The sequence below is a fragment of the Heliangelus exortis genome, chromosome 2, assembly GCF_036169615.1.
Source record: "Heliangelus exortis chromosome 2, bHelExo1.hap1, whole genome shotgun sequence".
NCBI lineage: Eukaryota > Metazoa > Chordata > Aves > Apodiformes > Trochilidae > Heliangelus > Heliangelus exortis.
In genome coordinates, this window is record NC_092423.1 from 50,391,732 (window position 1) to 50,414,707 (window position 22,976).

At 41.4% G+C, this 22,976-nt stretch overlaps 2 protein-coding genes across 6 annotated transcripts in view; both read left to right on the forward strand.

The window, feature by feature from the left end:
- LSM5 (LSM5 homolog, U6 small nuclear RNA and mRNA degradation associated) overlaps window positions 1-22,976 on the forward strand; it is a 591,871-nt gene that overhangs the window by 103,343 nt on the left and 465,552 nt on the right. The gene's annotated exons all lie outside the window — the stretch shown is intronic.
- Window positions 1-22,976, forward strand: part of PDE1C (phosphodiesterase 1C) — a 286,285-nt gene that overhangs the window by 25,206 nt on the left and 238,103 nt on the right. For all 4 annotated transcript variants that reach the window (XM_071736084.1, XM_071736077.1, XM_071736078.1 and 1 more), the window contains exons 2-3: window positions 11,752-11,802; window positions 15,706-15,877. In XM_071736084.1, the coding sequence (XP_071592185.1) occupies window positions 11,752-11,802; window positions 15,706-15,877 (223 nt within the window). The remainder of the gene's footprint in view (window positions 1-11,751; window positions 11,803-15,705; window positions 15,878-22,976) is intronic.

The following is a 22,976-nucleotide window of genomic DNA, read 5'->3' on the forward strand; positions in this document are numbered from 1 at the left end:
TCTGGTTATGATTCATGCATTAATAGAAAGGGAAAAAATGGATGTGGAAATGACAGGAGGGACCAGGAGCTTAAATTTATTTTAAAAGTCATAGCATCTGAAAGTTAATCCAGTCTTAGTGGGAGCTCTTTCAGAACAGTGCTAAGCACTGGATCTTTGGAATTGAATGGTCAGAGTGAGGTGGGAGAAAGAATTATGGCTTTATTCAGATCTTCCCTCCAGTTCACTTAAGTAAGAGTAGATGAAAATTCTCATTTAAAGAAGCACTTTTCAATCTTCCTCCAGAGTTTGAGGGGGTTTGCCTTTTTATTTATACTTACGTACAGTCTTTAAAATATTTCCCCCTGAAAAAGTATATTGATCTACCTGTTTCATACTTAGTGCAGTGTAACTGTTATGTAAAAGAAGCTCTACTATATCAAACCCCCCAGACAAATATTGTTACAGAACTGTGTATGTAATTGGTAGTATAATTTAGCTATGATTGCTCAGACATCACAGCGGGTTATTTTTATCAAAAGAATTGGTGCTGATTTGAAGTTGATAACACTTATGCAATCTCATTTTATGAAGCATAAGAGCATGGGCAAAACAAGTGTCTTAAAGGTGGCAGTAAGATAGGATTCAGTCTGAGCCACACGAGCCAGATGAGGTTTCACAATTCAGACAATGAAGTAGGTAGCTTGCTTGTGAATTTGTATTCATCTAGGATTAATTTAGGGACTAATGCCATTGCTCAGTTGTAGCCTGACTGTATATTTTCTTTAAAGACATTTTTTTAATAGGAAGCTGAGTTTTCAACCTAATTTGTGCAGGTCACTCCTTACTCTGAGAAATACTAAGCTTTCATTGTTAAGCTTGAAGGTGCTGAAGCTAAAAGAGCCTTAGCTCTTTCTTTTTATTCAAAAGAATAAAAATAAGTACTTGCCATGGGAAACATCCATGTTTTGCAGAGCTTTTATAGAGCCATTCACACATCCTCCTCAAAACCCCTTCTTATTTTCCAAATAGTTCTTTTGGCAGAGTAATTTATTCGACTGCCAAAACACCCTTTTGAAATGTATTTGCTGAACTGTTGTGCAATTTTGGACAAGGCATCTTTAATTTACCTTCTGTCGAATTCTAACAAGGCAGAAAAACTGCTTCTTTTCCTCTGTTTACACTCTTAATTACAATACATTCAGGATGCTGGGTAGTGGGGCAGTTGGTGGAGCTGCAGTGGGTATGGCCATGCACGGAGTCCCTGTCACCCCCATGTCCCAGTGGCACCACTGGCAACACAGCAGTCACAGTGCCCCAAGGCAGTATAAAAGGGGGTATCCTTCTGTGTTTGCTGGCAGAGCTGGCCCGGAGACAGCCTGAAGACATCTGAGATGAAGTCCTTGGGGAGCTGGTGGGGTGGAATTACTTGGAGGGGGCAGAAGGAGGGAAACCAAAGGCTGGATGAGGCTGCTGGAGATGACAAGAAACACCCACACCTGGAGGTGCTTGAAGCTATTAGGCTTTTACAGCCTGATAGCAGCGAAGATCAAGAGAATCCTTTATTGAGGAGAACTACAGATCTTGCTCTACTTATCCCCACAGAGCTAGGTGCAGCAGCTGGGCTGAATGTGGGATACAGAAATGTTGCAAGGGATCCCAGTGCTTTGGAGCACCCACTGGTGTCCTGCCAGGTGCAGGAAAGATTCTTGTCATCAAGTTTCATGAGGCTAGAGCCATTTGACCACTCTGGGAAGCCCATGAGGTTGCTCCAAGCTGAGGGAGATTATGGCTTGGGCATCTCCAGGGAGGAGTGACCAGGCCTTGTGTCAAGGAGGCAGCCTTGCCCACATGCTCAGGGAGCAGCTCTGCTGGGGTCAGGAAGGAATTTTCCCCTGGGGCAGATTGGCCTGGGCCCCGGGGGTTTTTTGCCTTCCTCTGCAGCACTGAGCATGACCCCTTGTCAGGCCTCCTCTGACCCATTTGGGCTGGGTTACTGCCTGATGCTCCTGTACCACCACCGTGGCCTCTCGTGCCCTGCAGCTGAGGGGAGGAAGGCTTTTTTTCCCCCACTGGGGCCTAGAAAGTGTCCATGGCTTTTTTGCCTTCCTCTGTAGCACTGAGCACAGCCCCTTGTCAGGGCTCCTCTGGGCCCTTTCAGCTCGGTTCCCGCCTGCTGCTCTGGCACCCCCAGGGCACCACTCGTGCCCCGGCTCTCTCGGGCTCTCTTCCCCATTTGGGGTGGGAGCAGCTCTGCTCTTCCCTTGGCTCTGTTTCCCCAGGGTTTCTTGCTGGTGCAAACCAGGCTGTGCTTGGAAGGGCTCCAGCCTGGCTGCACCACCCGGAGCTGCCATTTTCCAGCTCTCCCTGTGTGCAGCACAAGTGCCAGGTGGGCACAAGAGCTTCTCATGGATCACTGGACAAGGAGCACGGCGGCAAAGGAGCAAGTCTGGGAATACAAAAAGTGTGTTTGTCATCGCTACGTGTCACACTTTGGAAATACCCCATGCTACCACACACCTCTTTTTATTCCTCTTCTCTTGTGTGTGGTTGGTCCTGACCCTCCTTCTTCACCTTCTCGCTCTTCAGCAGACAGGGACAGCTTGGCCTGTGTTCCTGCTGCTACTTTCTGCAGCTCTGTGGCTGCCTTTGCCAGACAGCAAGGGATGTTCTTTCCAGCTAAAGGTGAGGCATGCACCAGCCTGCTCCTGGCTGCACATGTGCTCTGTGTCAGTGCTTGTGAGCATCAGCTCTGAGACAATCAGAGAAAAAGAAATAAAATCCTGTTTCCATTTGTAACCTTTGTGCTGTGTGTCCTTGAAAGAGCTCAGAACGTGCTGGCATTTCAGATAATAGCACTCATAGTTATTCAAATCATCATGAGCACAGGAGATAGAATAGAACAGAACAGTTCTGCATGACAAGGTTGGACCTAGCCTGAGGTCTCCATCCAGGAGAGCAGCTCTCTGCAGTGCAGGTCCCAGGCTCATCCAGGAGACAGGGACAGAGATAGGCACACCAACAGCATCACTGTGGCAGGGGCTGGAGGTCCCAGGCAAAGCCAAGATGTGTCCCCTGGGCACTCGGCAGTAGTTGGTGGGTTCCCAGAGGAAACTGGTCCCAGGCAGGGAGGCCTATAAACACCCCCAGGATGCTGGGAGATACAGACCTGTGCTGCTCATGTGCTGCATTTATGGTTGGCAGCTTTGGAGACTGAGTATTCAGCCAGAAGGACTCGCTCTCTGATGGAGTACTCTTTTTTTTCAGGTTCTTGTGCTTTAGTACGTTTTTCCACAGGAAACGGTTTAGCTATTTCTAAAAATGAGTACAAGGAGAAAAAATAAATCCATGAGGAAATGAACAGATACTGCTCACCTCAAAAATCTTTGCAGACGTTCAGCTGGGGAGCACTTACTGCTTCAGACTCAGGGCTTGATCTTGGTGCTGCCTTAGAGTGTCAGAGATGTGTGATTTTGACATCCTGTGGAAACCCAGCACAACTGGATCAACTCAGAGACTTTAAAGAATGACTCTTCACACTTGTTTTTTGCAAATTTGTAGGTTAGGCAAATTTGTGAGGTCCACAGCTCTCATCCTCATCAGAAGGTACATGCATCCTTCATCCAATATTACAGAGCTGGTGCCTAGGCTAGGACATGGTTATGGGTATTCAGTGCTTTCTGCTAGTGCAGGACTGAGAAGGAATGTCATCAGAGAATTCCTCAGGGTGTAAAGCTAGGGAAAGGAGGAAGTAGAAAGAATGGCATAGCATAAGCATTAGCATATCTCAACTCAGCTCAACTGGAAGGGACCTGCAACAATCATGAAGTCCAATTTCCTGGCCACTTCAGGGCTGACCAAAAGTTCAAGCGTGGTATTAAGGGCTTTGTCCAAATGCTTCTTAAACACTGACAGGCATAGGGCATCAACCACCTCTCCAGGAAGCCTGTTTTGGGGTTTGACTACCCTCTTTGTAAAGAAATGTTTCCTCATGTCAAGTCTGAACCGCCCTTGGCACCGTTTTGAACCATTAATTAAATACTTCTACTGTGAGTCTCTTGAAATTTGTCTTTTTGTTTAGACATCATCTCATTATCCAGAGCTATGAAATAAATAGTGACTTGGTGGCATCACAGGGGTGTACAGGTAGCTGTCTGTATTCTGTGACTTGGTGTTCAGTGTTTGGACACCTGGAGTTGTGAGCTTGGTTCAGTAGAGTGAATGCTTCTTCCTCACAACTTGACTTGGTGTCCCTGAGGAAAACAGGTAATTTCTGCTGACTTGCAAAGGACTTGGAATCAGGGCTGTTACATTTTTAGGATCCACCTGCACAAGGGGGGCAGTTTCAGAGTGGTAACCACATCCTAATTGGTGACTATGAAAAAATATATATGAGTGATAAGCCAGGATTTTGAAAAAAACTAAACTGAGCCAGGCTAAGTTATGTGCTGTCCAGTGATCTGTCTCAATTGGTATACAGAACTGCAGAGTGATCAGTTTATTTTTTAGAGCCTTGTGACACAGGGGATGTGCCTCTTGGATTAAATGATCAAGGCCAGGGCCAGATGTTTCCCATACTTCTACTGGGAAGATACAACTTTTCCAGGCTCAAGAAGAGTGGAGAGCAGAGAGAAAAGGAGTGTATCAAGGATACTACAGAAGTAAGGAGCTTCTGCAAATTTTCATTGGGATTTCCTCTCTAGTCCAATCTGCTGTAGTCAGCCTGGGGTATCTGGACATACAAGTATAACTAAAAAAGGGTAAGGATTACAGTGTGAGCCAGAGACAAACATACTTGGGTTCATTCAGTGATGGCCACACCTCGACTCAAGTCCTACAAGTTGAGGGGAGAATGATAAGCAATAGAGAAGTGGGTGGAAGAGCTCAAAGACAGAGGATTGCTGGTGGGCAAGGGTATGTCAGTCAGCAGAATGTCTTGCTACCAGATCTGATACCCCTTTCATGTGTCTGCTTACTATGCTATTGTTAATATGAGGTGTTACCTAATGGAAGTGAGCTGGAAGTCATGGTAGCCTACATGGGCAGAATCCTGTTCTGAAAATCTTATGGTTTATTATTTCCATCTAGCTGTCTTAGGTTCACTGCACAGAAATACACAAACTCAACAGAGCTTTCAAGATGTAATTACCCTCAGGAGAAAGATGTCAGTGGGTGTGCTACAAGGGGCAATCTGTTAGAACTACCAGGAGTAAGACATGTCAGCTAAATGTAGAAAATCAGCATGGACATTTCCAGGTTAAAAAAAAACCAACCCAACAAACATATTCCAAAAGGCAGAAGTTAAGGTAGCTTAATAAATATACATATTCCATCATTTCTTGATTTGCAAATATTTTCAGGCTCTTAGCAAGCAATTATGGGTCCATCACAGGCTGTTGGTGACTGAGTGTGCCAGAGGTGTATGTGTGCATGGCCAGGGAGGCAAAGGTGCTGTGCTTTCTGTACTCTGAAGGCTGGCATGGCAGAGGTTAGGAATTAGCACAGCTTGGAGTTTCTATGACCTGGAGAGCTGGGAAATACGGTCTGCAGAACATATATAAATAGTTTGGATAGATCACCAAAGATTGCTTCTCTGTTTTGAGGTTCAACATGGGCCTTGGTACAAGGAAGGTGGTTTTGGTGCAGGCAGTTGGTGATGTTTGCTCTTGTTTTCCTTCATCTCCAGTCATCTCCAAAACCCAGCATCAGTGCCCTTTCAGTCTTTTGGTGCCATAGGGCCACAGTTTGCAAGTTCAGTGTTTGTATCTTTACCTCTCAATAAAATTTGGCTGATGCTCTGTAGAATGTTGAATAGTTTTGCTTCTTTTAGGTTGGTATTTTGCACCTATTTCTCTATTAGAATTCCCCTGGGTACACCTTGCCCTTCTGAAAGCATTTCTGTGGCTGTTGATGACATGCAGAACCTCTGAAATCTGCACAGAGTTAGAGTCCTTCCAGAATGAGGCAGCAGCTCTCTTCAGTTGCCTGAAGGAATTGTGTTTTCAACTGTAGAAAAAACTTCCCCGTCACAGATGCAAATAACCTGCAGTGTAAGGATCCTTTCATAAGGAAAATGAATCATCTGTTGTGGATAGTGTTCATCTCCCAGTTAATGAAGAAGGACAATGTTTGGAATAGAGTGACATTGCCAGGCAAACAGCAGCAATAAAAATCCATTAAGAGTTATTTCAGGAAGTATTGGGTGGTGTAGGCCTCTTGGTTATTACTTGTAAGTGAAGATTGTGGTTTCCTGACTTTCAGAAGTATTTGGAAACATAACTCTTGTTTCAAATGTGTTTTGTGATCTGCAGGGTATGTCTAAGAGACACATATTGTGCCTTTTCCACCTCTGTGATTTATTACTTGCTTGTCATGACTAATAAGAATTTTAAGTCCAGAGATAATCAAGTCATCCAGTATTTTTTATCAGCAAAAGCTTGCTGAATATCTCTGTAACTTTGTGTACCAGTTTCTCTTATAGGATGTGTTTTTTGCCACCTATACCAATGTTTACAGCACAAGCATTTCTATTCATATGAAGTTGCTGGCATTTCCCATGTAGTAATGGGATTCAATACTCTAGAAAACTCTTTGGGTGACTGATTCTAGAGGAGCCTGGATAATACCTGGCTTAGCAATGTGCACACTTCCTGCATGGTTCCTGTGCTTGCCATTTATGTAGTGCTGGATAAAAACTCTCAGAAGCAGCATTGTCCTTATTATGAGGCATTATTCATCTGGTCTAAGACTTTTCTGATCTCCTTATTTGATTCAAAATCCCCCCATGAGGAACCTGGGCTTCTGAATGGGTCAGAAAGCCACCAGGAAAGCCTTCCTTCAGTACTGTTGTGCTTCAGATCCCTGCGTGGGATTGATCTTGTGTAGGAATTTTGTTAATGACTGTGATACAGAAAAGAGGAAAGTGGTGATAATTGCTGCTGATGACACAAGGCATATCTCACAGGAAGAGGTACATGACCTAGAAGATGGAATGAACAACTAGGGCTGAAATTAAGTAGTGAGGAGTAAAAGATCATGCAGATGAGGATTTAATAATAAGAACTTCTGCTATGACCTGAGAGTCTATTAATTGTATGAGGGGGATGTCACAGCACACAACTAACGTGTGACCAGGCAAGAATGAGGTCTCTTAATGTTTGCAAACTGTGAGAAAATGAACTGACACTGAAGCGGTTCAGTAAAGGCAGGGAGGGGATATGAGATACTTGTTCTGTATGGCAAAACTAGATTATCATGGTCAGTTTAGTCCACAAAACAATAGTGCAAAGTGGAAATTCAGTCTTTCGGTGCCCAGGTCAGAAGAGGATTAAGCACCAGACAAAAGAAATCCTTCACTTTAAAGAGACTTCTGTTGCAGGAACAAAGTGATATAAATTGACACAAATTAAATGCTAGATCACTGCAGTCAGGTTCCAGCAAAGTCTCATAAGATAAAAACAAGTCTACTTTTAAGATCAAGCTTGATAAGCTTATAAAACATCTAGTAGCATCACAGTCCTTGAGAGCAAAACCTGCCCGTTTCCAGAGATGATCTTTCTGTGATTTGCCTGTAAAAGGTAGACAGACACAGTTAAGCAGTCACAGTACTGCCTTTTATTCTCCCAAATTTTAAAGGAAAGGAATGCTAGGAGATAATATGTTAGGGCAATCTACAGATTTTTCTTTTTTTTTACAGGAATTCCATTCAAAATATGTAGCATTGAAGGAGAAAAGAAAGAAAATAAAAAGCAAAATCCTAGAGAAGTGTTTAGTCAGTTTGTGTGTTCAATATTAGATTTATCTATATATCTGTGTTCTCACCTTATCTAATGTAGCTTTCCTCTTCCTAAACTGGCAAATTTGCTGGCAGGGTGAAATACATAGTTAATACATAGTTAAGGTCATCTACCTTAAAAATAAGGTAGATGATTAAAAAAATAAGTCTCCTTGAAAAAAGTGTAAACTGATGGGTAAAAAATACCTGACTTTTTTTTTTTTTTTTTTTTTTTTTTTTTCAGCCTCTCAGCTTCATAGAGAAAGCTATGAGAATTCTATGTCAAAATATAGATGATGTGCTATTGTCTGTCAGTCTTGATGAGTCAGTACTACGAAGTGATATGTTGTTCTTTGCATTGCACTAGAAGCTTGACAAATGATCTTTGAAAGCTAAATTGGCTGAGGGGGTGCACTGCTGTAATTGATACCTTCTGTAGGAAAAGGTGGTGAACTGCAGGAAATAGTATAAAAGATCAGACATTAAAAAGTTAAGCCTGCCAATGAAGTGGGCGCTCAGTGAACTCACATACAAGTGATCAAAGAACTGATTGTGCCTATGAATATGTTTTTGTAATTGCAGTGAGAGGGGTCTTGAGATTTCCAGGCAGTTTTGATGCTACATAATACTTTTGAAATAGCAGAAATTTGGCTTAGGCTTGGTATTTTGTTGTCTGCGTGGACAAGAGAGCACAGACAGCACTTGAATATTCAGTTTTGCTCTATCGAGGTGATTACAACATGACTTCTCCTGCCTGTCATGGCTCTTTTTCTGAAGGAGCAGAAGTTCCTTAAAAGCTACTTGCATGTTATTCCTTTCATTAAATTTGTTTGCTTCCAAATTAGAAGGGAAAATAACCTCAAATGTCCGTGGTTTAGTATGAAATGAATAATTAAAAATGGTGGGATGGAAACTGAAGAAGGACCCACTCACTTAGGAGAATAAATATCTAATCAGAGGCGGAAATAGCCCAGACTTCAGTGTACAGGGGCAGAGCGTGGCTGATGAATAAGCTTATCTGAAGAGACAGTGGTACAGGAAATCTTTGGGAATATCAGAAATCATCTTTGGGGTGGGTTATCACTTTCTCTCTCAGGGATTCATCCTCTTTTTCCAGTTTCTTTAATTTATACCTGCTTTCTCCCCAAAGCATGTTACTATTAATAAGCCTGAATAAACATGGGTTGGAGAAGATTTCAGGCCATCTGGAGGAAAAAGTCTCTTCTCATTTACTAGTGTCACATACATTAGGTCTGTTAGCTCTTTGCATCTCAAAAGACTCCTGTAAGACAACTGTAGGATATAAATGCAGAATTTCCTCATTTAAAAACCCATCAAGCATTTTGTACAGAGCAAATGCAGAAATGCTCTGCCTCTGAATCCTTCCCCTTTTGACTGCAGGGCTAAACAAACCTGAGATCTCACCTAGGGACACACCTCTCTGGTCTCAGATAATCCCCAGGGAGGAGTTAGCTCACATGTTGCTAGAAATGGAGGTTCATCATGCCCAGAGCTTTCTGTCCTGCTCCTTGGTTTGCTGTTCCACCTGCACCTTTGCTCCCTGCAGCTGCATGCCAGACGGAAGGAGATTATTCTATATATGACGCTGTCTGCTGTTTGGAAAGCACTGACAACCAAAAACAAATCTGTACAGCCTGGAATTGGAAAATGTTTATTTTTGAGGGGGGTTAACACCTGTTGTGTTGGATGCTGTGAGTCTATGAGCTAAGCTGCCTAAACACAGCTGCTGGGTGGAGTGCCCCAAAACTCTTGTTGCACTATCCAGCTGGAGGATGACACAAAAGTGAGACCTTGTGTGCACCTGAAGGCCCTGGTGACCAGGGAGTGGCATCTGCCACCAGAGAGGGAAAATACTCTGAAGTGGGTAAGAGTGCACTTAAAAGGCCCTCAGCAGTTTATTTCCTTCAAATAGTCACTTGATGTTCCAGTTGTTAGGCATTAGTGCATGCTATGAATTTTCCTAGGCTCTGATGCAATACAGAGATACACCTAGAAGATACCAGAAGACAGCAGTCTCACAGTCTCTCTCTCAGCCTACGGTGTGCAAGCCATCATCAGGAGACCCTATAACCCTGTACAAGTGCCTCAAAGGAGGTTGTAGCAAGGTGGGGATCATTATCTTCTCCCTAGTAACAAGTGATGGGGTGAGAGGAGATGCCCCCAAGCTGTGCCAGGAGGGATTTAGATTGGACATTAGAAGAAACTTCTTCACCAAAAGAATTGTCAGACTCTGGAACAGGCAGCCCAAGGAGGCAGTTGAATCACCATCTCTGGGGGTGTTTAAAAGCTGTGTAGATGTAGTGCTTAGGGACATAGTTTAGCACTGGACTTGGTGGAGTTAGGTTAATGGTTGGGCTTGATGATCTTAAAGGTCTTTTCCAGCCAAAACGACTGTGTGTCACTGAGATGAAAACAAAACCTTTACATATTGGCTGTAACATGCCAGTGTTTTCTGACATGTTTTTTGATCTCTCTGGGTCAAACTCTTTTGATCCCTGCCTGTGGAGGGTGCTGCTGCCTTTCCTCCCCCATGCCACCACCTGAAGCAGAGACAGATTTGACTCAGAAACTGAGAACATTTCTGGAGATGCCCAACTCTGTGCAGTCACTCCCGTGTCTCTGCATGCAGTGTCCTCTATTGAGGGACATTATTTGGCTGGGGGTTGTGCTGCAGTTACCTGTGATGGATTCAAGCGAAGGAAGTGTGTCTTGTAGGAGCTGGGAGACTTCAGGTCCCCCGTTCTGGCTCGCCTGGTGAGTGCCTCAGACTGAGAGAGGCACCGGTGTTTTAAGGGCACCATCTACTGGCTAATGGTAGCAAAAAGATGCAGCGAGCTGTCGAAAAGTCCCTCTAGTCACTGCGATGAGTGCTGAAGCCACCTTCATCAACAGGTAAAGGTTGAAGAGCAAGACTGGAAAGCTGGAGTGACACTGGGTATGGTTCTAAAATACAGCTGAACTTAAACTGATGGTCTTAAGACTTGTCAGGATAACTGAATTTCAGCAAAAGTTTTTTTGGGCTTAAAGAAATCCATTGTAGGTGGGCTGGCATTACATTGCTAGGAACCTGTAAGTCTCCATTCTGGTCAGATTTTGTATCTTGTGGGATTTCTTAGCTTGGTTGGTTTTGTCTCTAGAAAACAGCATTTTTGAAGAAAACAAAGAACTGGTGAAGTGTATGTGTGCACTTTTGATATGCTCTCTTCCCCATGTGCCCATCAGTGCTATTCCTCATGATTCTTTTAATTACATAAAGTAAGTCAGGGTGGTAATTCCTCCCCTTGATAAAGCTCCTCTTTTTTTCATCAGTAGTTTAATGTTGAGAGAACCCCAAAATGTTGTTTATGCCCTTGGCTAACTGCATGCTGCTTGGGTCCTGGAAGTATTGAGAGCTGTGCCTGTATGCATCTGAGGCAGGAAGAAAGCAGAATTTGTATGGGGTTGTTTTTATCCTAGGTGATATCTATATGCAGCTCTAAATGTCAGAGTTTTAAATTCTACTGATCCTTGAATTTAATTTAATTTTCTATTAAATCATCATCTGGGCTTTCACAATTGCTAGTGCATTTCCTTATATAGGTGGAATAATCTTACTTATTTCTTACTGCACTCATTAATACATATGATATAACTACATTTTATTTAGGAACTGGAAAAGAGCTCAATATAAAATGGATTTGATAAAGGTGACTGTAGTAATGAATTGTTATGTGCTACTTGTGGTGCAATTATATTGTTCAATTACCATGTTGGCCAAAACAATGTTTGCAGGCACCTGAGGTGTGCCTGCCTGACTGTGAAAGCCAAAATGAACCTGGCAGAGAAGCATGCAAAGTAATATATTTGGCAGCATTTTAAAAAGTATTACGTATCCAGCTGTTGTCACTGGGAAGTCTTCTCTCTTTTATATGCATGAAAATTTGATTAATCTTAACGTAACGTTTAAATCTGAAAGTTTTTTTCTTTCCTCTTTTCAGTTGCAAACGAGACAGGTGACAAAAATGCACGACCACTTTCACGATTTGCCCGTAAGTAGCCTTTCTTCTTTTAACTGGTTGGTTTCTCTATCAGAGTTCATTTATGGTACTAAACAGAAGAACCATAGTACTTAGTTGGAAAAGTCACTTAAATAGGTTCAGACTTAGTGAAAAGGGTTGATGCAAATTTAAAAGAATGGAAGGCTCTGAGACCTTACTGTCGTTTCAAGCATAAAGCATCAAAGCTTATTGCAATAAAGTTGCCACAAAACCAGCTGGAGTTGACTACAGTGGTTACAAAGAGATTTGGGTCAAGCCTTCAAAATAGCATATGAAAAATATAATTAGACCTTACTGATAGCTCCTCCATCACCATTTGCTCCATGCACAAGGCTACGGAATAAAGCTATGGCTTGGGATTTGAAATAAGGGACCCAAGTTTGAACACAAGGTGATGCATCTGGTAATGTAGCACCAACTGGCCATGACTTTGGCCATATGGTTATTAAACACCCAAGGGATAAAATATCTAGGAATGAGCAGGAAGAGAGGAAATCCTCTTCACAACGCATGACGTTTCATGATAATTTGTGATCATGTAGCAGGGAAAAATTCCCTTCTCATCATTAGAAGAGGGCATTTTGTCCTTGCCATGGGTGGTACAGATCAAAGCATCAAAAGAATTTACGTTTATGGTGCAGTATTTCACTCAGTCACAGGATGGCACTCTGAGCATGCCATACTTCACATAGGTAGCCGAGGTGGGTAGTGTAGAAGGAGCTGCTGTGGCTATGAAATCTGGTGCACGCAGTGACTTTTACAAGGTGATGAAACAGACTGAACGGGACTAAGAGAAAATTGCACTGGAATTCTTTATTCCTGATTTAGATTATATTTTTCTTCACATTGTCGAGAGTCCAGTTTAAAAAGGGGGTCTATTTATCAATCTTGAGTGGTTCAGTGCTGAAAATGTATATGACAAAGGAAATCACAGAGGAGAGAAATGTAAATTAAAACACTTTCCCGTTCTTTATTGCTCCACTTTTTGCCCATTGTAGTCCCTGAATACTGGGTACAGTGTTGGAAGATTTAGCCCAAGTACTGCTCATTCCTGGATATTTGGGCTACGAGAACATAATGCTGAAATATTGCCTGACAAGTAGGTCAAACACAACACCATAACATTTGGAACTGAGCTGTCATTTCAGTTCTGATTCTGCCTTTCAAATGAACTTTATTTTTGGTGAGCATGTATAGGATGCAGGCCTGAGACCCAGGTACAGGCAGGTTCTGTCTCTGTTTTAATCTTGGATCTCATCCAGGCAGCCAAGCTTTATTTGCAGAGGTGACTGGCATTACATGGAAGAGAACAGACCAGTGGATGGCTAAATTAACTCAGATGAATGAAATCACAGGACAAGACCTCATCATATGACCCAGTGCTGCATTGGTTTAAGTGTGGAGGAGATCAAGGCTGGAGTAACAGTAAGGAAATGCAGAGCAGACAGGAGCACTTAGATAAGGCTGCTTGGGAAATAGTCACAGAGGTGTAATATAGGGGATAAAGGGAGATAATTCAAAGTGTAAACCATGCCTTTACAAGTAGGAGTTTAATTTAGTGATCCGGGAGTCAGGTTGATGATTTAATGACCTAGCTAGCTTCTCATAGGGCATCATTAGTGATTACTGTGTAGTCATGAGCAGTATAAGGTGACAGCCCTGTGGGAATGCATGGAATATGGGAAGGAGGAAACTATGTTATAGAAAGGTGGGAAATGTCTGAGGCATGTGCTGTGTTAATGTGAGTTAAATGGCTGATGCCCAAATTTATGCTGAGAGTACTATAACCCACTCCACCAAACCACGCTTCATAGAACAAACAGTGGAGTGCAGATCAAACATGCAAAACCATGAATGGCAGAAAAAGCTGCAGTTTGAGGACAAGGATTCAAGCAATAACTGAAGTCATGGAGAATTATCTTTGTTATCCTTGTGTCTGAGTCACAGACAAGAGACTGGGTAATACCCTGGGTCATGCCTTGCACATTCACTCGAATGGTTAATTTAAAGGCAATTGATAACTTCATCTTCACTCACAACAGAGGACAGGATTTCCATTGCTCTGTAGCAGCTGCCCATATGAGGTCAGCAGTAAAACCTTCCGAGATTTCAGTGTGATCCCAGTTGGGTTCTCATTGAACATTGAAAGCATACCCATTTTTTCTGACCTCACTTTCTGTGCCTGCAACCAAAGGCAAGATAACCTACTGAAATCCACACGTGCCTTATCCATCCATAGCTGTTTCTCTTAGTTGAGGAACAAAGAAGAGGAAAAGGCTGTTGGTGTTGTTAAGGTGAGGCGATGGGAATGGTAGTTGTGGGTTATCAGTGCTCCATGTAGCTAGATTTGCAGTGTAACAATATTTTCAGGCTATATTAAAGTATTTGAACACCTACTCAACTGGTTCTTTAAGCAGAGTTCTGTGTTTTAAATTACAGCACCTAAATCTATTTTGCTTTTGCCTCTAGCGCAGCTATAATAATCTTTGACAGGGTGCAATAAAATGAGGGAGAAGCATTTTTGCAAGTGTCTACACTTATTCAAAAGGATTTGAAATTAAAATTGAGTTAAGTGTTACGCATTCTAGTGCCAGAGCTGCTCAGTTTCCTGTACTGTTAAGTGTCAAATTCCAGTCCATTTAGGGGACTTTAAACTTAAGAAGCTACTGCTGCCTTGAGCAGCATGTACTGTGCCTGATATCTCACTTTGTCATCTTGCTGCAAATACTGCAACAAGAAGTCAGCCTTATTCTACACATTAAGTCCACTGTTTCTTAATGGTGTCTGCTGGACAATTAAGTCTAAATGCTGGGAAAATATTTGAAAATTTTACTTGTATAGTTTCTTATAAAAAAGAATCGCTGACTTTAGAAATACCCCATTTGTCAGAAGTCTTTTTTTTTTTTCATTTTGCATATTGATGAAAAGCCCATGGAGAATGACAATCAGCAGAGTTGGTACATCTTATTACTTTAGAATCTAGTAAAATTAATGCTTGCTACATTTTCTCTGTTGTGGGAAGTCTCTTAACTGAAATAATTAGTATTTCGCTATTTAACTGCTCCTGGGATCTGTCAGCTCACCCATGTATATTCTATAATAATTGAAAGTTAGAATGTGACACAGGTGCTCAGTATGTTAGTATCACTGGGATTTTTCAGAAGTACCTAATTTATTCAGAAGCCATTTAGAAATTTTTGAAAATATGAAACAGATACTTAAATTTTATGAAATGTAAGTCACATATTCTCTTCTCCAAAGGCAGGGAGTAGATCTGATGGAAGGATGTTAATTGTAGGTTGTGAGTGGAATTAGACTTACAGATGAGGATGGGTTCTCTGAATGACATTAAGGAGGCACCTGGTTATACTTATAAATAAATGCAAAAAGATCCTCCTTAGAAATATTTTGGTTTTTGAATGTCTACTGAGAAAAGCTGAAGTTTCAACTGAAAGGATTTATGTCTGCTGATACTAGTCTTTCACTGACATCCTTAACCTATAATTTAACTACTGTTAACTTTAATCTGTGAAAGTCAATGATTAATATTGTATACTTTGTTTTTGGTTAGTTCTTTGGCTTAAAATACAGCCACTTGAATACATGCTAAGCTATAATCTAAATATGATGTGGAGGAGATGGTTTTTATAGAGATATGAAAACTCCATGTTCTGTTATAAATCTTTTTATGGGAAGCATTACAGTCCTGGATTTGGAATGACCTGAATGTTAGCGCTTATTTTCCAGTTTGAGCTTTGTTTCTGGTTTTCAGGCTTAATTCCAGACTGTGGTGATGCAAAGGTAAAAGGCAGCAGCATCTTTGTTCTCCAAACTGCTGAGAGACTGGATGATAGGTCTATGAATTTATTTTTCCTTCTCACTCTATTTTTGTAGGATCTAAATCACAAAACTGCTTGTGGAACACAATTATTGGTGGGCTGACAGGCAACCTCAAGGAAAGATCAAAGCCGACCATCATCAGTGACCCCAGACCTCCTGAAGAAATCTTAGCAGATGAACTCCCACCCGTGGACAGCCCTGAGGCACTGGTGAAAACATCTTTCAGGTCTGATGGATATGAGTTTCTCTGTATAACTGTTAGAAGGTATCTTTATAGGATTAAGCCTGTAGTGTGTGTTTGGTGGAAGAAATCAATACTGAGGGATTCCGTGCTGCGGTGTCTGAACAAGAGTTTGTACTGAACAAGAGTGAAAAAAAGGGTCCATAAATAATACTGTCTGAAAAATTTTTTCACTCCCTAGACCTCATTATCTTCCTCAAAAGGTTACGAACTACACAGATATAAAGTCCATAACTAATCAAAATGCTCGAGAAAGGCTCATTATATGTAGATATCTTTGAAGGGTTGGTATTGTTACATTTGAAAGTGGTCTAGTGAAGCAGACTTGCTCTTTAGGTCAGATGATGTGCTTTATTGATGCAAGGGAGAGCTAAACCTTTTTCTGTTGATGTAATGTCTTGGGAGCTGTCTAGCATTAATTTATTTTGTCATGGAGAAGCTTCTGGCCAGAGGCTTGCAAGCAAGAGATTGCTACTTTTGTAAAGTGTGTGATATATCTGCTGCTGGATTTTCCTCTTTTACTTAATCATATGGACATACAGCTGTCAGGTGTTTCTTGAAGGGATGCTTTCTGAAAAGAATTTTCTCCAAGTCATGTAAAAAAAAGAAGCCATGTGCATGCAGTGGATCAAAAGGTGAAAAATGGTGTGACCACCAAAAGCAAAGTGAGTGGCAGAATTTATTTGTCCAAGTGTTTTTTGTTTTTTGTTGTTGAGAAACTATGCTCTACTTTTATATTAAACACATGTATGCAAGCATAAAATGGTTTTTGCTTGGGATAAGTTTCTCTGCCTACAGTGATTTTGCTTATAGCTCAGTCTGTCAAACTTATATCAGTCTTCCTATAATCATTATTTTGAAGGTACTTAATTTGAGTCATTAAATTAGGTAGTAATTTAAGATATGTTGTTTATATGGCTTGGTATATGAAACCGTATTACCATAAAGTGAGTTTATATAAGCCTATACAAATAATTTCTGTTATTCCATAGCACATTTTCATTCTTTAATATTTCCATTGAAATGATTCAGGACAAGTGTTTGAGAACATACATCCTCCTTTTATGATGACCCATGGTATTTAACTTGACCACTTTGTGGCTCTGATATTAAAAATCTATAATTCCAAGACATGTAGCTCTTTTTCAGCTCTCACTTTTTGTAACAAATTCTGGGTAGCAGCATTCCTTACATTGCCATCATCAAGATAATTTCAACCATTTTGTATGACAAAATAATGTCACAGTGTTTCAAATGGTATGATTTGATTATGTGAGTAGGGGTGACTCTTGAAAGAAGTGAGCTTGTATATAGCATAATAAAGACTGATGAGATGGAAAATGTAATTTAGCAAAATAGTTTTGCTAATGCAGTTGAGATGGCTTTATAAACATTACAGAACTTTTGTATTTCATCGGCATAGAAATTAATGTACAAAGTAGCATTTTGGAGAGTTTTTATAGATGGAAATCCAAACAAATTGCTGTTACAAAGGGAATAGTAACTGTCTAGTTTTATAAAGAAGGAAGGCCCATGTTTGTTTAAGAGCTATGCAGAGGAGAGTAAGATAAGTAAGTAAATTGCAATTACTCTCTGAAGACTTGAGAAAATAAACACCGGAGTGTTTTTATTTAGTTTGGGATCTTGTTGCTATTATGGTGTAGACTGAGGAGGAAGAAGCATCTTCTGTAGGATGGGTTGCAAGTTTGATTGATCAGGGCATTCTGTGGGTAGTGATCTTCCAAGTGCTTCCTTGACAGTGTCTGACTACTGGATCTGAACACCAGTGACTGGCCTGCCAGGCAGGGTTTTTCCTTGTTTCTTGCTTACTCGGCACTTGCGAAAGATCTTGCTACCCTGCTGCCTTTTGGGAACAGAAATGTGCTGTACCAGTTGTCCAGTCCAGCCTGTATAAGGTGTAAGGAACCTGATACCTGAATCTCAAGGTGTATGTGGAGCAATGTTGGGCTTGTATGAACTGAGTTTAGAGAGAAGGACAGGGCCTTGTTCTCGAACGTGACTGCTACAAACCATAAAATTCAGTGACTCCTTGACTACTTCTGATTCACTGCTGTTGGAGTAGTGTATAGCAATGCTATTCCTTTCATGAATAGTTAAAAAGAAAATGTCTCTCTAGTGTCAAATGAGTCACACTTCCTTGTGATTGCATTATCTTTTTATGTGAATACATATAAGCAGCGTGAAGTCCCAGTTGCCACCTCTGGTATTAGATCTTGTTTTCTACTGTGCAGTACTTATTGTTTAGCAGCTTGGAAAATCAGAAAGAGATCTATATTTGATTTTGTTCAACATCTAGATATGAGCTTGAAACTCATTTAAACATAAAAGGAGGAATGTGCTTATTTCAGTCATTTCAGCTCTACTTTTCTTGCAGTAATAATCCCTCTTAAAGACATAAAATGAAAGCCAAACCAAAACAATCTTTTCTCTACACCCCAAATAAGTATCTTTCCATAATTAAAAAGTGTACTGATGGTCTTGATTCTGTTATACAATTCTTTTGCTATCTTTTTTCTGAAGATACCATGAACAAATACAATATTAATTTAAACAAGGTCGAATACCTTCCTAGTTAACTGAGAGTTTGTAGTATCTTTTTGTTTGCAGTACTGTACTGAGTCATAAGTGATGGTGTGTCTTGAGTAGTTATACTAATGCAGTGCTTACAGTACAGATTTTAGCACCCATTTTTACTGGCATTTACTCTATTTGTATCGTAAAGGCAGAGGAGGCCCCAGTTTGAATTATGTATGAAAATACAGTGAAACATGGAGAATGGGGATTATACCCCCCTCCCCCCCCGACAAGGAAAAATATGTAATTACAAACATATGAGTTATTAGCTTCTTGGACCACGCATTATGCAAATATGTTATCACAAGTTTTTTTCTGACTAGCCAGTGGAACAAATATGCAAGTTCACAATTGCAGGAGCTGCAGTCACTTTTTTTTTTTTATTATTGGCTCTATGTGTGTCTGCAATTGTTGGCAGTGACTGTGGGCTGATAGAATCCCAGCAATATTAGGTGATGGGTGTATGGCCTTGTTAGGGCTGTGTGAACTGGATGTTGACTGGAGATGCTGATGGTTGCCATCCCTGAGGTCTGTAACTCAGCAACTGTCTTCCTAGATGTGCTTTTTGATCTGCTAGGTCCCTGTAATGAGCAGCCATGCTATCTGTGTTGGTAAGAATTAAGTGATAATTAATGAGCTCTTCATCAGATTGTGTAGTAACTTCACAGCCTGTTTTAGCTTCTGTTTGCCCCTCCTGGGCAGCAGGTACCTAAGCAGGTGTTTTGGTAATGCCAGGCTGGCACCCACCAACAGGAGCAGAGAAACAAGAGACAGGCTTGGGTGCTGTTCTCCAGATATCACCTGGAAGTTCGTGGCAGTGCTTTATGTTGATAAAAGAGAATATGAGGTTACAAAAGAAGCTGTTTCATTTGTCCACAGACTGCTTCCTGGGGTGAACCAAGTCACTCAGGTGGCACTGGTCTGGCTGAAAATGTAATGTGTCTGAAATGTCATGGTTTCTCTTAGACTTGCTTTGGTTTGATATACAGGAGAAATGGAGTATTATTTTGAGTCCAGAGACCTGGGACATTGTGTGGGGGTAAATGATTGTGGGGGTGCTTATGGGATGCTATGGCACTGATGGATCTTGTGGCAGGAGACATCCCATGGTAACTGGGATGATCAGGGAGGAAGGGAGATGCTCATCTGAGACAAAACGTTAAGTGCTACCTCCAGTCCTGATCCAGGGCCTATGTGACAAATAAAGTTGGTCTGCAGTAGCAAAATAGTCCAGCTGGCTCAATCTAGCACATGGGAGTTGTGTTAGGAATTTTTACAAAGTGATAAATCAGGGTATCAGGCAGCTGAATGGTCAGAAGATGAGGCAGAGACTCTCTGTCCTGTTCCAGACAAGCCTTATTGGATACCTATGTATCTGTCCTGAGCCATTATCAAGGCCATATGACCTGGGAACCAGAAAGGCAGATGCAGTTCCTTCCAACAAGAGAGTTTTAAAGCTTCAAGCTTGCATGTGTTCTTAGTTTCTGTCACCTTTCAAAATATTTTCAGCTTGAAGGTGGTAACACCCCTGCTTACCTTTTCTTACAGCAACTGCAAAGTTCCATTACCTTTCCAAGGACAATTTGCTTTCCTTTCCTTATCTGCTTCTGTTATGCTTTGGAAGTCTGAAATCATGCCTGCTGCTGATCTTGTATTTCTGGTTTAGCTGTGGGTGATGTACACTCATGCTCGTGCCAATTAGTGGTGACAGTACAGAGGTGATACTGCTGTGCTCCAAATGCAAAAACTTCAGTCACAGAACCATGTTCTGGGGGTCAGCCCATGAGCCTCAATTGTGTGGGTGAAGATGGCATCAGTGGCAATGAGGGGTATGAACCTTCCTTTCTCCTACCTGGCCTTAGTCATAGCAATAGCCCATCTCCACTCACATAAGGAGCTTTATCACCTCTCATGTTTTGACACTCTATAGGCAGCACCAAAGTTTGGCTGTAGCTAACCAAGCTCATCTGTAGAGTCTGAGAATCAAAGAGGTAGATGAGAATGTTTGGGAGAGCCACAATGGGGACAGAACAGGAGCTGAAGGCTAGTTGTGGGGTAGAATAAAACATGCCCTTCCTCTCATTACTCAGTATTTCTGTATTGTATTTTTTAATTTGCATTGTCTCTTGTTTTTTTTTTTTTTTTAAAACACACACACACACACACAAATGAAAGATGGGTCACTGTCCCAAACTTATTTGAAAACAAAACCAATATAAAAAATTTCACAAGGATGGAAACATGAAAGGCAATTTCTTGTTGGTTTATCTACATCAGATCCAGGTCTCACGAAACATTAAAATGGAAGCAGTGCCTCTGAAAACCACTCTTCTCAATGTCTTTCTCAGTCCAAACTTATTATAAGGCACTTTACTTGCATTAAAAAAATTAATCTCTGTTCTATTTGAACTTGTTGCTTATTCCTGTTATTTATTGATACTCATTATGATACTCAATATGAAGTGAGAAGTGTTCTGTTCATTAAGAAATAGCTCCCACATAATTTGTCTCTCTTCTCTCTCCTAATTGTGTCTCCCTTTTAGGTTCATGTCATGCTTTGTGAGAGCTATGCACTCATTCCTTAGTAGATTGAGATTTATGAGTCAGAGGGGGAATGATCAGAGGAGAAAGATTTATACAGGTTACTGTTCAAAGACTGCATTCTCTCTCACTTGCATATATCCACACAAATCCAGGAGGAAGGTATTTCTTCAGGCAGTTGAAAGAGAAATGGACTTTTCTCTCTTTTTTTTTTTTTTTTGATATCACAGTCTTCTTGTTCTTCATAAGATAGATGTATTATTGATGACAAGAAAAGCTGGAGATTCTGTGCCTGTAAAAATCAGATACTTCGAAAGACCCCAGCTGAGAAATTCAGATGGACTGTGAGTGTCCTAACAGAGCTGTCCTTCTGAAAGGCAGGGAACAAATCCGCTTCCAAAAGGGGAATGAGTGTGTGAGCTGAAGGTCCATGGACAAAGTCCTTGTAGTAAAGAAGTCCTGCTTTGAGGACTGACCAGTGCCTGTCCTTGACCACACTTCTCTGACATGTGTTACCTGATTCTTATACCGTAATAAATTCTAAGCATTTGTTTAGCAGCTGTGCAGAGCTTCCAGTTCTGGCTTTGTAAGCATACAGACCACCCAGTCCTTGACACAGGGTATGCTGACACCCACCACACACAGAGGGCAGATATATTTTTAAATCCAGTCATGGTATACCTGTACAACCACTTGAGTCTCAAATGTCCATGTGGCACTTGTGTGTATGTTATGCTGTTCCAGGGGCTGTCATTAATTTCTTGGCTTACTGTGAAGTTGCTGGCCCAGTCCTCCTTGCAGGTTTACAGAAGAAACTGTATAAGGGTAGGGAGTTGTATGCAGGAAAATACATTAATTTAGGCATAGCCTTTATCCTTCTAGAGAGGTATTTAATAATGCACTATTTAGTTATCTCTACCATGAGTGATTAATAGGCCTTACATACTTATAACTGACTGGGATGTCTAGCAGTTGCCATTGACATAATTCTTAGCCTGGTTTCTGAACTAGAGGTGGCTCTCCTTTTCCTAAGAAAATTGCTGTATAGCTCTCAGTCATTATATATCTTTCCATTAACTTCTTAAGCATAGCTGAACTTGATCATTAACTTAGCAGAATGGTAGACGTCTCAGAGGTACTTAGTTCCAACCTAGTTTATGGAAACTGATGGTAGGATAAAAAAGGGTCCCGCTGAAGGAATGGACAGGAGAGAGCAAAGCTGACTTCCAAGAGCTGCTGTCTGGCTGACCAATGCTAAGATACCCTCAAGCTCATCAGCACATGTGTAGCTGTGAACCAGACACCATGTGTGACCACACAAGCAGGAAGGGCAACATATGGAGGAAAAGCCCAAAGCAAGAAGAGTGGTAGGAGACACAGCAGATCACAAAACTTGTTGCTATGGGAAAGGTTGGAAAGATGTAAAGCATAAGTGTAAGAAACCAGTCACAGCTTGGCTGCGGCTTTGGGTACTATAATTGGTGCTTAGAAAAGCTATTTTTGTCACGACTATTACTCAGTAAATCATGTCTAATCACCCTTGAGAGTGGATCACATACCTTATTCTGGAAGATTAAGTGAATGTATGTCATGACCTCCTCCTCTCCTGCCACGCACTTACACCCTGTGTGGTTTTTCTGTGCCCACGGAGGCATCCAGGGTTTCCTGATGTCAACTGAGAAGAGAAGCTGGAGTTTCAGGCAAAATAGCACCAGAAGAGGGCTGGTAGCCACCTGGCCTGTCCTTCTCGCCTGTGGTCTGCACTTGAAGGGCATTTGGGAAGAGGGGATGCATGCTCTGGAACAGATTTATTAACCTGGCAGTCTGTGCATGTCCTGTGGGCTTTAAGTTGTTCATCCTGTTATTAAATTAAGACTATCGTGGAATGTATTTCATTCCCAATGAGAAAAGGGAACAGTGGCTTTCTTACTCTTGGCAGTCAGAGACT